This window comes from Rhinopithecus roxellana, chromosome 1 (assembly GCF_007565055.1).
Source record: "Rhinopithecus roxellana isolate Shanxi Qingling chromosome 1, ASM756505v1, whole genome shotgun sequence".
NCBI lineage: Eukaryota > Metazoa > Chordata > Mammalia > Primates > Cercopithecidae > Rhinopithecus > Rhinopithecus roxellana.
In genome coordinates this window covers 199,030,263-199,043,945 of record NC_044549.1, presented here as the reverse complement: position 1 = coordinate 199,043,945, position 13,683 = coordinate 199,030,263, and the positions used below count along the sequence as shown (strand labels likewise).

Here is a 13,683-nt window from a genome sequence, read left to right as displayed (position 1 = left end):
GATGTAATTAAAATAAGATGGGTATCCTAAATTATCCAGGTGGCCCAATGTAATCAAATGGGTATGCAAAAGCAGAAATCTTCCTCTGGCTGGAATGGGAGAGATCTGAAGCATGAGAGGGAATGCACTGCTGGAGGGGGCCATGTGGAAGGCTTGAGAAGAAATGCAAGCAGCCTCTAGAAGCAAAGACCAATCCCTGCCTGATGACCAGTATGGAAACGGATCTGTCCTACAGTCGCCAAGGAAGTGAATTCAACCAACAATCTAAATGATCTCACAAGTGGATTTTTCCCCAGAGGATCCAGTAAGGAACACAGCTCTAGCAACACCTTGATTTTGGCCTGGTAAGACCCTAGTAGAGGACCCTATCAAGCTCACTCAAACTTCTGACTTACAGAAACTGTCAGATAATATACTGATGTTGTTTTAAGATGCTAAGTTTGCAATAATTTGTCATGGTAGCAGCAGAAAACTAATGCAGGGGACTTATTTATAGTAAAAACAACTATAAAAGACATTCTTGGGGCAAGTGGGAAATTCCCATATAAACTGGATTATAAATAACGTTATGGAATTACTGTTAATTTTCTTAGTTTTCAAAATGGTATTGTGGTTGTGTAAGAAAACTTCTTACTCAGATAGGAATGCTGAAATACTTTGGGGTCAAGAGCCATGATGTCTGCAATACATACTCAAATAATTCAGGGGGAAAATGTATGTGTGTATATATATATAATACTTATAAATAAAAAGATAAAGCGAATACAGCAACAATTATTGAATCTAGGTGAAAGGTATATGAATGTTTATTGTACTATTCTTTCAATCTTTCTAAGTGTTTGAAAATTTGTATTGTTATAATAAAAAATAGAGGGGAAAAAGTGTTGAGTTAAAGCTAGACACCAAAGAACACATACTATGTTATTCCATTGATGTAACTTTAAAAACTATGTGTAGGTAAGGAGTTCATCTGGAGATGAACAGTGATAATGGTTGCACCACAATGTGAACGTACTTAATAGCAATGAACTGGCACTTAAAAATGGTTAAGGTAGGCCGTGCGTGGTGGCTCACGCCTGTAATCCCAGCACTTTGGGAGGCCAAGACGGGCGGATCACGAGGTCAGGAGATTGAGACCATCCTAGCTAACACGGTGAAACCCTATCTCTACTAAAAATTCAAAAAAAATTATCTGGCTGTGGTGGCAGGCACCTGTAGTCCCAGCTACTCGGGAGGCTGAGGCAGGAGAATGGCATGAACCCGGGAGGTGGAGCTTGCAGTGAGCCGAGATTGAGTCACTGCACTCCAGCCTGGGTGACAGAGCAAGAGATTCCGTCTCAAAAAAAAAAAAAAAAAAAGGTAAGATAGTACATTTTTGTTATGTGAACATTACCATAATTTAAAAATCACCTAGAAAAAGAACCAAAAAACCCAAACGCATATGTAGTGTAAAACTACATTGAAAACAAGGCAGTGGCCAGGCGTGGTGGCTCACGCCTATAATCCCAGCACTTTGGGAGGCCAAGGCGGGTGGATCACTTGAGGTCAGGAGTTCGAGACCAGCCTGGCCAACATGGTGAAACCCCATCTGTACTAAAAATACAAAATTAGCTGGCTGTGGCAGTGCACACCTGTAATCCCAGCTACTTGGGAGGCTGAGGCAGGAGAATCGCTTGAACACGGGAGACAGAGGTTGCAATGAGCCAAGATCGTGCCATTGCACTCCAGCCTGAGCAAGAAGAGCAAAACTCCGCCTCGGAAAAAAAAAAAAAAAAAAGAAAGAAAAGAAAAAAAGGCAGTAATGATCATAAATGTCAGAATAGTGGTTACCTATAGAAAGAAGAGACAGAGTTGTGACTGGAGGAGGACACATGTTGAGCCTCTGGGTGCAGATGTTTTATTTCTCAATGTAGGTAGTAGCTATACGTTACTACATTATATTTAGTTATACATGCATGTTTTATTCTGTGTCTATTTATGTCTAATATTTCACAGTAAAAGGAAGTTATTAAAAGTAAGTCTTGTATTTGCAAAACATTACCTAGTTTTTCCGAAATTTGTTTTTATTATTCATGTATGTTCTATCTTATGTCAGAAAGAATTGACGATGGGCCTGTACTTTGATTCCTATCTAATAAGGTTTGGAAGCATGATCATTCCTAAGGTTCCTTTTCCTGAATAGAAAAACAAAATCATAGACCTACGCATTCAGAAACTCTGAAGATGGGGCCAGAGATCTGCACTTTAACAAGCCCTCTTGGTGATTCTGATGCTTGCCAAAGTTTGAGAACCACTGCTGTAAGTATATGTAAAAATAATCCTTGTTGTTTTCATGGAGTAACAACCTCATCTTCAAGACCTTTTAAATACTGCTCCTGATGCACTTAAACCCCATCGTATCTGTATAACTGTGGTCTCCCATTCTATCAAATATTGTACCTGGCTGATGTACAAGACTGAGCTGGAGGCCGGATTCAGTCAGGAAGAGAGAGATTTTGTACCCTTATTTTCTAAGGCATTTAAAAAGTAATCTAATCTTATGACAAGAAGCATTCCCTTGCAAGAAGCTGAAGCTGAGAGGGGCAACAGACCATGCCCACCAAATGTTAATAGCCAGATCCATCATCAAAACTGAGGTCTCCAAGATGAGCAAAGATCCTGTCTCCTGAAAGCACTCAACAAGCATTACGTCGGGAAATTCTATTCCATTAGCCAGAGTGTACATCCTTGATAGGGACGACCTGACTGGGCTCATGATCACCAGCTGGGACTGCGGACAAAACAAGTAACTTCCTTGAATAGCTACATTTGCTGGGCAGCCCCAGGAGACATCCCTCTTTAGTTAAGGCTGAAGGCTGCGAGAACACTATCCTGGCTGAAGCGATAAAAAACACATCTCACATGTTTTTTGACTGGCACAAAGCGGGCACAGCTCCTCATGAGGTCAACTGCAAGTGTACCATCTATTAACGAGATGTGGTCCCTGGCCTCAAGGTGACGGACTACACTACCCCTTGTGTGTCAACACCAACCATCTTAAAAATAGGTAAGCTGCCAAATCATTTCAGCTAAAACAAAGGTACTGCCTTTCCCCTCTGAACTAAAGGACAAACCTTTAGGAAAAGGTTAATTTCTGACTCTGAGGGAAAACAAGTCATCCAGAGCCGGAGATCTGCCAGACAAACTGTCTCACCTCCGTGAGCACTTGAAAGAGGACTGGGCGGATCAAACACTTCGGGTGTCTGTGACACGTTGTCAAGGCAACCAGGGCTCCAAGCTCTTGCAAAGGGAATCTTCCCCACTGAGTTTTCATGCATTCACTTGCCCTTAAGTTCTTTTTGTTTTAAGCTATTCTTTAAATTCTTTTAAGATAAAAAACAATAATGTCTTTCTATTATTCTGGAGGCTTCGTTATTAGTTCAAGCCTCCTATCAGAGGTCCAGTCCTCCATGTAAATAAGGTGTCAAGGTAGTAACGGCTTTGAAGTAATAATAATTTTCACTTTGTAATCATACAAATCATGCTGTCTTTTAAAATAAACTGAGGCAGACATGATTCAGAGTCTATATGTTTTGGATGGAAAGAGAGCACTGCTCCTAAACTACTGTAACAACATGACGGTGGGAAGAGAAGGCTAAGAGAAGTGCAGCCAATCAAACCCACAATATTTAAAAAAAAAAAAAAAAAGAAAGAAAAAAAAAAAGACACAAGAAAACCAGAGAAATTTGCAAACTGAGATTCTGTGATGCTAAGGCATTCTCATTAAGTGTTTTAGGTGTGATGATGGAATTGTGATTACACGAAAGCAAGCAAGCCAGACAGACAAGAGCCTTCATCTTAAAAGCTACATGCTGCTATATATTGTCTATTCAGCAACACCACATTCTTTACAGATGAAAATTACATGATGAAGATAAAGAAATAGAAGCAAAGATATATGGTGGCGAACATCACGAACCCCTCAATGTGCACCCTACTTGATACAGGCTATGAGGCACTAATGGACAAAACTTGGAAGGGCCTGAAGTCACCAAAAGCCTGTCCCAGTAACAATTCTAATAGAGCATGGCTCTGATGTGGCTGTGCTGCTGACCACTTCCATTCACAAACTCTTCTGCAGCTCTGCGGATAACCACACTCTACATCGCTCTTAGCCCACATGGCTTGCAGGGAAGAGCGTGACCTCGCGTTTTGAGTTTGTTTCAGTGAAAAACGGCCTTAGGGGGCAGCTTCTACTACACTCCCTCCGGCTGATAAAGCTCCACATGGATACACTAGTCCCCCTCAATCAGGAAATGAGGGAAAATCTACAGGTACCTACGAAAAGATTCCAAAACAGACAAGAACACAGCATACCAAAGTTGTAAAAAACATTTATTACAGGAAACAAAAATAAATCTTCAAGGGCATCTCCTAGTATTTAGGAAAATTTCTGAACATATAAGGTCTATGAAGATAAATAAGATAGGAAAACAAGAAGGAAAATAGGGCATCTGGCCAAGAGGATTCAGAAAAAAAATGGGAACTGAATGAGACAAGGAAAAATAATAATAAATCTAAAAATACAAAATTAGTATTTGTACTAGAAACCATAGAAAACCACACTGATTCTACAGAAATAGAATCAGTGGTATAAAAAGCAAACATGAAAAGTTCTTCCAGAAGGGAGAGAAGAAAAAGGAGACCAAAATCATGAGAGATAGTGGTAACAATGGAAGACAACGCAATCAGTATACGGACGGTGTTGTTGAGAAAGCGCTCCTCTGAAACCGTCACAATGAAAGACCTACAACTGTGCATCAGAAGTGGTCACTGAGCACCAGGCAAAATTAAAGTAAATGAATTGACACTGAGATACACTCTGATGAAAAATGGAAAATGGCAAGGGCAAAGAAAAAACGAATAAAAAAACAAGCATCAAAATACAGATAGAAAGATTACTATATGAACAGAGACAATTCTGGCCGGCCTCAGACTTCTCCATCAAAATGCAATGGATCAGGTGGTGGTGGTAATTAAATCATGTAGTACTTAACTACACATGTAATTAAACTACACATGTAATTAAATCATGTAGAACTACTACTACTGCTGCTGCTGCTGCTGCTACTACTACTACTACTAATAGTCCTTGACGTACAATGGTTAGACCTATATTTTGACTTTACAATAGTGTGGAAGTGATACACATTGAATAGAACACCAATAAATTACATAAGATATTCAACATTCAATATTCACTATTATTACAAAATAGGCTTTGTGCTAGATGATTTTGTCCAACTGTAGGCTAATATAGGTGTTCTGAGCCTATTTAAGGTAGGCTCAAGTATTATGTTCATTAGGTTATGGGTATTAAATGTATTTTCAACTCTATGATATTTTCAACTTACAATGTGTTTATTGTGATGTAACCTCACTGCAAGTTAAGGAGAACCTATACTACTATACACACACAAATAGACACAAATGATTACATCTAAAAACTGGTGAAATCTGAATAAGACTTGCACTCTACTTATTAATAACAGTATTGTACCGAAGGCAGCTTCCTCGTTTGATATTCTATTACAGTTATGTAAAATGTTATCACTGGGCAAAGCTGGGTAAAGAGCACACAGGATCTCTCTGTACTATCCTGGCAACTTCCTGTGAGCCTGTAAGTATTTTTTAAAAAGACAATAGATCAAAGTCTACTACAGAGATATGAAAGAAAAAAGATCATGAATGAAGGATTCTATATCCCAGTAAGTTGCTGTTTGTAGATGAAAGCAGCAGTCATTCTTAGTTATAAAAGTAGTCTGTGACACCTGGGCAAAGATCACACCAAACCAAGAGTTAAAACAAAGTTCTAAAAATGTTCATAAATGAAAAAATTTTAAATGAACAGTTGTCCTTTAAAAGATCTCCTCATAAACTCTGAAATTAAAGAGCATTAAAATTTAAATAATTGCTATGAATATGATTGTAAAACTGGAAACGAATATCAAATGTAATGGTTAAGAAATGATACATGGCCAGGCACGGTGGCTCATGCCTGCAATCCCAGCACTTTGGGAGGCCGAGGCAGGCGGATCACAAGGTCAGGAGATCGAGACCATCCTGGCTAACATGGTGAAATGCCATCTCTACTAAAAATATATTTTAAAAACATTAGCTGGGCGTGGTGGCGGGCGCCTATACTCCCAGCTACTCGGGAGGCTGGGGCAGGAGAATGGCGGTGGAGTTTGCAGTGAGCCAAGACGGCGCCACTGCACTCCAGCCTGGGCGACAGAGCGACATTCTGACTCAAAAGAAAAAAAAAAAGAAATGATACATGATTAGAAAAATTGCAATGTAACAGTAAATCGGCCAAGCACAGTGGATCACTTGAGGCCAGGAATTTGAGACCAGCCTGGACAACATGGGCAAAACTCCATCTCTTCAACAGCATAAAAATTAGCCAGGTGTAGTGGTACGTGCCTGTAATCCCTGCTACTGGGGAGGCTGAGGCACAAGAATAGCTTGAACCCAGGAGGCGGAGGTTACAATGAGCTGAGATTGCACCACTGCACTCCAGCCTGGGTGACAGACTGAGACTCTGTTTAAAAAACAAAAACAAAAACAATGAAATAGTAAATCAGGACTAACATCTCAGGATATACCCCCATAAAAACCAACAACAAAAAAATCCCTGGAAAATAGATTTAGAAAATGGGAAATGTCAATTACCTGCTACTTTTCTTATCATACACGAGGGTCAAGAGAAATACACTGTTTTATTTTTTATGTTGATATAAATTATTTTTTAAAAGCACTCTGAAAGCTATCTTTTAGCAGATCGAATAATAGAATTAATATTTTTCAAGTCTCTGTAGATAAAAGAAAACAAAATCCAAAGGCAAGACATCATTTACAAAAAGAACTCTTAAACTATGTTTTAAAAAGTTTAATTAGAAAATAAGTACCAGTTATGAAAATAAACACAAATAGCTTTTCACTTTCCTATTAAACACAAAGACTCCAAATTGTCCCAAAGAAGGGTTCCCTCATATATTTGCCCATCTTTTAATTTTTTAAATTAATTGTATCTATAAATGGTGTACCAATAGAAGTCAACAAATAAAGGCTAAAAGCTTTTTTTTTTTAAATGGACAAACATATCAGAAAAACAAACAACAGAAAGTGGAGATGGCACTGCTAATATCAGACAATGAGAGAAAACTTCTGTTGCCAAGTATTAAAAGCAATTGTAATTAAAACGAGTTTAGTCATGAAATAATAAATGGATCAAATGAACACAAACAGAACTTGGTGTATAATAATCGGATGAAATAACTTGGTCTACTATAAAGTTTGCCTTTTAAATCAACAAGGAGAAAGGATTGTTTGAAAAAATTTTTTAAATCAACTGGTGATTTAGAAAAAGTAGTAATTCCTTGTCTTATCTCAAATACTAAAATAATTCCAGTTAAGTGTAAAACTTAAATCACAAAGGATCAGAAGAAAATATGTTATTTGTTCTATCTCAAAGAGGGTCTTTCTAAGCACATATCTGTGTGCTAATAATATTCCACTATAAACAAAATGCAAGGCAAATGACAGACCGAGGAAAAATATTTGTAACAGAAATCATTAAAAAAAGGACAAACACGTCCTACCTATATGGGAAAATACATGATTAGACCATTCACATACTAACCCCGTTCAAATTCAAACATTCATTAAACACATGAAAAAACCTCATAATCACTAACAATAAAGGAAATACACATGAAAACAACTGTATAACTTCAGAAAGGAAATTTGTATAGCCTTTATGGAGGATAATTTGGCAATAAATACTAAACTGTTCTTGACTTGAGAATTCATTTTAAGGAAATAATAAAATATGTATATAGATGGTTCCCAACTTACGATGGCTTGCCTTAACAATTTTTCGACTTTACAGTGGTGCAATGGTGTGAAAGAGATACGCATTCAGTAGAAAGCAGTATGATACTCTTGAGATGCTGGGCATCAGCCCTGAGCCATGGCTCGCAGTTAGCCGTGCAATCAAGAGGGTAAACAACCGATACTCTGCAAAAGACTGTTGTCAGATGATTTTGCCCAACTGGAGGTTAATGTAAGTGTCCTGAGTACATTTAAGGTAGGCTAGGTGAAGCTATGATAGTTAGATGTATTACATGCCTACAATATTTTCAATTTAGGATGGGCTTATTCATTTTAGGATAACCCCATTCTAAGTCCAGGATCATCTGCACTAAGATTTCTCCCTTAAGTGTGGCGGAGGAGCACAGCAGTCATAACTTGGCCAATGGATCAGCCCAGCCTTGCCACTTGGGTGACCAGCAATAAAATAATGTCAATAAAAGTAACTGACTTTTAGAGCTTTCTAGGGATCCAAAGAGATAATAAGGTCATACCTACTCTGTACCTGGCCCATGGTAAGTGTTCAGTAACAGACAATGGTAGTAGAAGTGGTGATATATATCTACATCATTGCAATAGGGGTTCAAAATCCCTTATCTGAAATGGTGTCAGCCAAATGTGCTTCAGAATTAAGATCTTTTTGGAAATTAAAAGAAAAGAGTGCATTTATCTAACTAGGTCTGGGATATTACTTGGTAATCTTACTATTCTTACAGTAAAATATATGAATATTCATTTTTAGTGAGAAATATCAGTTCAGTTCAGGTTTTACAGTCAAATAAATTACGAGAAAACTTTCAGTTTTCAGAGCTTTCTGGACTTTGGATTTGCACAAGAAGGATTGAGAATCTGCATTTATAATAGAGAAACATTAGAATCTATCTAAATGTATAGTAAGAGATAGCTTAAATACATTATGATATATTCATAGAAAGTCATTTTTTCAAATAGTTAATGAGATATAAAAATGTTCAAGACAAAAAATATATGCATATTGATTTGAACTTTGTAAATTATATAAACGTTTATAATTCCAAAATAAAAGACTGCAAATTGTTAAATTAGCCACAATATGTTCTTTATACTTTTCTGTATTTTCTAATCCTCTATGAGGATTAGGAAAACAATCTAACAACTTTTAAGTCACTTGTGGTTGATATTCCTGTGCAGGACTAGGCTAGTTATCATTCTAGAGGGTTACTGAGTCCACTTTTGCCCTCAAGGAATCAACGCTCTCATCCTGAAAGAGCTCTGGCCAATACTCAGTTCTCTCTGCCTGTGACTGTATTTCATCTCTATGAGCGATTCCCTATTGGCACCTCAGGACAACTTGACTCTGGCGTGAGGAAACAATAATTCAGAGCTTATTCAAATGTGTTTGACTTTTGTTCTTTTTCACTGTACTCATCAAATTTCAATCATTTAAGAAATTGTTGGGGGAAGGATGAGGAGCCCTCATTTGGATTTGTTCCCCTGCTTCTCATAAAGAAAATGATACAAACTTGACAGGCCCAGCAATGAAAATCCCAATTGTTTTGTGGAGTAAATGGGATGTTAAGAGGAACTGTGGCATTGGAAGGGGCCCTTTGTGGAGGAGACAAGCAACAGTCCATCCTACCCAACAGACTATTCTTCAACGTCTAAAGGCCGGGCCTTGGGCCAGAGCTTTGAAGGGCCCAGTTCACAATATGTTTGCAACACATGAGTGTTCCAAACAGCCGGGTGGTTTTCCATGAACTCCTGGTGGGTCTGGAATTCTCCACTGATTTAATGTACAGTTTGAAAGTGTCTAACATCAAATGATTATATGTGACAGAATAATTATGGGCTGTTATGAGCCTCACTTCTGAACTTGGAACAAAAGATAAATAAATGGTCAATCAATATCTATTTACCACAAGGACCAGATGGATTGATATTTAATCACTTAAACATAGATTCCAACAGTCTTTTAGAACTACTGCTTAGAACTAGAGAAATCCTTGTGCAAAGCTTTTGCCACACAGAAATCATGGCCAACTCTAAACTTAAATAGGAAGTTAACTCTCAGTTTAATCCCACAGAAAATTACTTGTTTTCAAGCAAATTATCCACTCAGGACACTTTTTTGAGGAGTGCTAATCCTTCCCTCCTGCTTCCTGCCTCCCACCCTTGCCTTCTCCCAACTCAAAGAGGAAGAGGAGTGCTCCATGCCATCAGGACCGTCCTTAAAATGACGACCTTTCAGGAAAAAGAGTTGACTTACCCTATCCCAGCTGAAACACAGGCCCAGTCGATCAAGCTGTTTCCTCATGTGTTTAATATTACTGTGAAACAATAGGAAAAAGGTTTGGTTTTTAGAGGGAGGATTAAAGCCATACACAAACTACACTTTGAGAACACAAAGGAAAACTGAAAAGTCTAAATTACACAAATGGGCTTTAAGTGTTGCTTTCCCCTAGCAGAAAAATCAACCACTAAGAATCAGCAAAAAATACCAACAGATTAGAAGACACCCATTATTTGGACACATACACAATCCATTAGAAACCACAATGGTCTCTAGCCTTGAGGACTGCCCCCTCCCCTGGCCATTCAAATAGGCAACCCCTTTGAGATGTGCACTGCTGGGCCATCCAGATGTCAATATTCTGCAAGCATTTAAGCCACATTATTTAAGCCAAGCATTTATAAGTTTAAAAGTGGCTGAAAACAAAAGGCTTAATGTATAAATTGTGGGAATCCAAAAGAAACCACACTGCTTTGTTAATCAAAATGTAAATCCTAAAACCTAAAACTATCCACCACTGAGAAATAGGGAGATAAACGGGTAAACCAACTTATAATATAACACGGAATAAAGAAATAAATCTTTTTCTCTTTCTTTTTTTAAACAAAAAGGACTACTTTTTGTTTGTTTGTCATTTCTACCGCATCCTCTTTTAGTTTCTAGCAGACTAAAAATATGAAAAACCATGAAAAAGTCCTCTGTGTAATCTCTGATTAGCTAATGACAGCTTATTTAATCCAAGGCCCTATGCTAAGCACTTTGCAGAGAAGTGCTTAATCTTCATCCAATCACATGAGATAGGAACTATGACTATCCCTCTTTTACAGATAAGTAAACCAAAGCACAGATAAGTAAAGAGAAGTTAAGTAATTTGCTCAAGGTGATCTGCTGGCAAGAAGGGAAGGCAGGATTTGCACCTAGGTAGCCTGGCTCAGGGGCCATCATCTTAACCACTATTCCCTAGTAGAGAGGCTGGCAAACTTTAAAAGGGCCAGATGATGAATGCTTTCAGTTTTGTGAGCCAATCAATCTCTATCACAACTACTCAGCCCTGCAACTGTCTCACAAAAGCAGACATGGACAATATGTAAACAAATGGATTTGACTGTGTTCCAATAAAACACAGATTTACAGAAACATGTAAGGCCAAATTTAGCCCACAGGCCATAGCTTGCCAACTCCTGGTCTAGCTTATATCAAACATAAGCCATGTTTGATCTACTTTATTTGAATCATCATTTCCTCCTCTTTTTTCACTCACTAGATAAAATCTAGTGATAAAACTAATTAATCTAGAATTAAACATTACTAGAAAAGCAGAAGCTAGGGTTTAGGAATAAAAAAGAGACCTGGATGACAGAGTATGGACAGAAGTATAGTAGACATTTTTACAATGTATCCTTGGGTAAACTAGAACAAAGAGAGGTAAGAGACACTGGGTACAGGCCCTAAAACTGCCCTTCTGTCTCTCTAAGGGGTGGCATGGGGAAGGGTCCCAGGCCTTTGTGAAATGAGCTGATGCAGTGGTCCCAGAGGACCCTGCCAAGTTCTAGGGTGAGAACCTCAGGACTTTAGCAGGAGGGAGAGGAAAGAGCACAGCTGGCCCACGTGTAGTGGAAGCCTGAGGCTTGGGTGGGATTGGGAGTGTGTTCCGCCTTCGAGAAAACCACGCCCAGAATAAAGTGGCCATATATTTCTACACAGAATGCCTAAGTTCCTCTTGCTTCTGAATGGTGAAAGCAAAAAACAAACTGAATTTTCAGAGAAAAGTATAATGTAGTATTTGGATATAGTAAAACTACAGTCAAGAAGACCAGAAGCATTATAGAAATTTAACAAATGCAACCCTCTTCTTTTTCCTACCGAATGTAAATACTCAAAGGAAAAATAACTGTAAATAACAAAGCATCAAAATGAACACATGAATAAATATCCAAAACCCTCTTTGAATATTTCTTAGATAAGGATACAATGTGTTAAAAGACAAACACCAGGCTGGGCGCAGTGGCTCACGGTTGTAATCCCAGCACTTTGAGAGGACAAGGCAGGTGGATCATGAGGTCAGGAGATCAAGAACATCCTAGATAACACGGTGAAACCCCATCCCTACTAAAAATACAAAAAAATTAGCCAGGCGTGGTGGCGGGCACCTGTAGTCCCAGCACTTTGGGAGGCCGAGACGGGTGGATTACGAGGTCAGGAGGTCGAGACTATCCTGACTAACACGGTGAAACCCCATCTCTACTAAAAATACAAAAAAATTAGCCGGGCGTGGTGGCGGGCGCCTGTAGTCCCAGCTACTCAGGAGGCTGAGGCAGGAGAATGGTGTGAACCCAGGAGGCGGAGCTTGCAGTGAGCCGAGATGGCGCCACTGCACTCCAGCCTGGGCGACAGAGCAAGACTCTGTCTCATAAAAAAAAAAAAAAAAAAAAGAGACAAACACCAATATATACAATCCTGTTTATCTCTTGGTAAGCTGCAGTGTTTTCTTTGCTTTGCTTTCTATTTTTTATGAACAGGTAAAAAAAAATTTTTTTAAGGTTTTTGTATGCAAGTATTTGAATATGCATGCCTGTTAACATTTACCTTTGTGTCCAACTTTCTGGATGTAGATTCCTCTCGATTGCAGCATTTTCAGCAGGCAATCCAAAAGCGTCCCATCCCATGGGGTTGATGACCTAGGACCCAGAAGAGAAACATCAACCATGGCAAATCACTAAGAACTCCATTGGTATTCTCTTCTAGGGCAAACTCAGCACTCTCTCCTGCTAACATGCCTTATCCTTTGCTGCATAATTTCAGGTTATGCATCTGACAGCCAGCTGGCTACCTATGACCTAACTACAGAAGACAATTTAGAAGGTTATATGCCAAACTACCAATAAGTTACCTTTGAGGAAGTGTTTTCATGAGCACTTTTTATTTGCTTCTTCTTTTCTATAGTCTCTGTATTGAACCCAAATTGTTTTTCTGAAATTATAAAGAGTTTCTTTCAGTTTCATATATATATATATATATACAGTATAGGCTTTCAAAATGCTCACGTCATGTCAGTATTTTTCATTTATGGAACTGTGCTGTCCAATATGGTAGCCACTAGCCACACATAGCTATTACATTTAAACTTAATTAAAATTAAATAAAATTAAAAATGCAGTTCTTCAGTCTCACCAGCCACCTTTCAAGTATGCAGCAGACACATGCGACTGTTGGACTCTGAACCAGATAGTGCAGATATTGGATATTCAAATCATGGCAGAAAGCGCTACTGGACAGCGCTGCAGAGGACACGCATAATGACCACACTGGTGGCTCTAGGCAGTCCCAGCTCTACCCAGACCTAAGAAAGTCCATCCCAACCCTCCTCAGCGGCCCGGGCCTGTCCCTTTCTCATGGCTTGCCTGAATCTAGCACACAGTCCCTCTTTAATGTACATCATTCAGCACCCTGCTCCATTTTGCTCCAGACACGAGAATTTCACGCTTCTTTCTTCTATCTCTTTC

At 38.8% G+C, this 13,683-nt stretch overlaps 1 protein-coding gene across 2 annotated transcripts in view; it reads right to left on the bottom strand.

The window, feature by feature from the left end:
- The window catches only part of LARS2 (leucyl-tRNA synthetase 2, mitochondrial), a 161,765-nt gene that overhangs the window by 120,534 nt on the left and 27,548 nt on the right, over positions 1 to 13,683 (bottom strand). For both annotated transcript variants that reach the window (XM_030936067.1, XM_010374389.2), the window contains 2 exons: positions 12,767 to 12,858; positions 10,157 to 10,217 (listed from right to left, as the gene is read on the bottom strand). In XM_030936067.1, the coding sequence (XP_030791927.1) occupies positions 10,157 to 10,217; positions 12,767 to 12,858 (153 nt within the window). The remainder of the gene's footprint in view (positions 1 to 10,156; positions 10,218 to 12,766; positions 12,859 to 13,683) is intronic.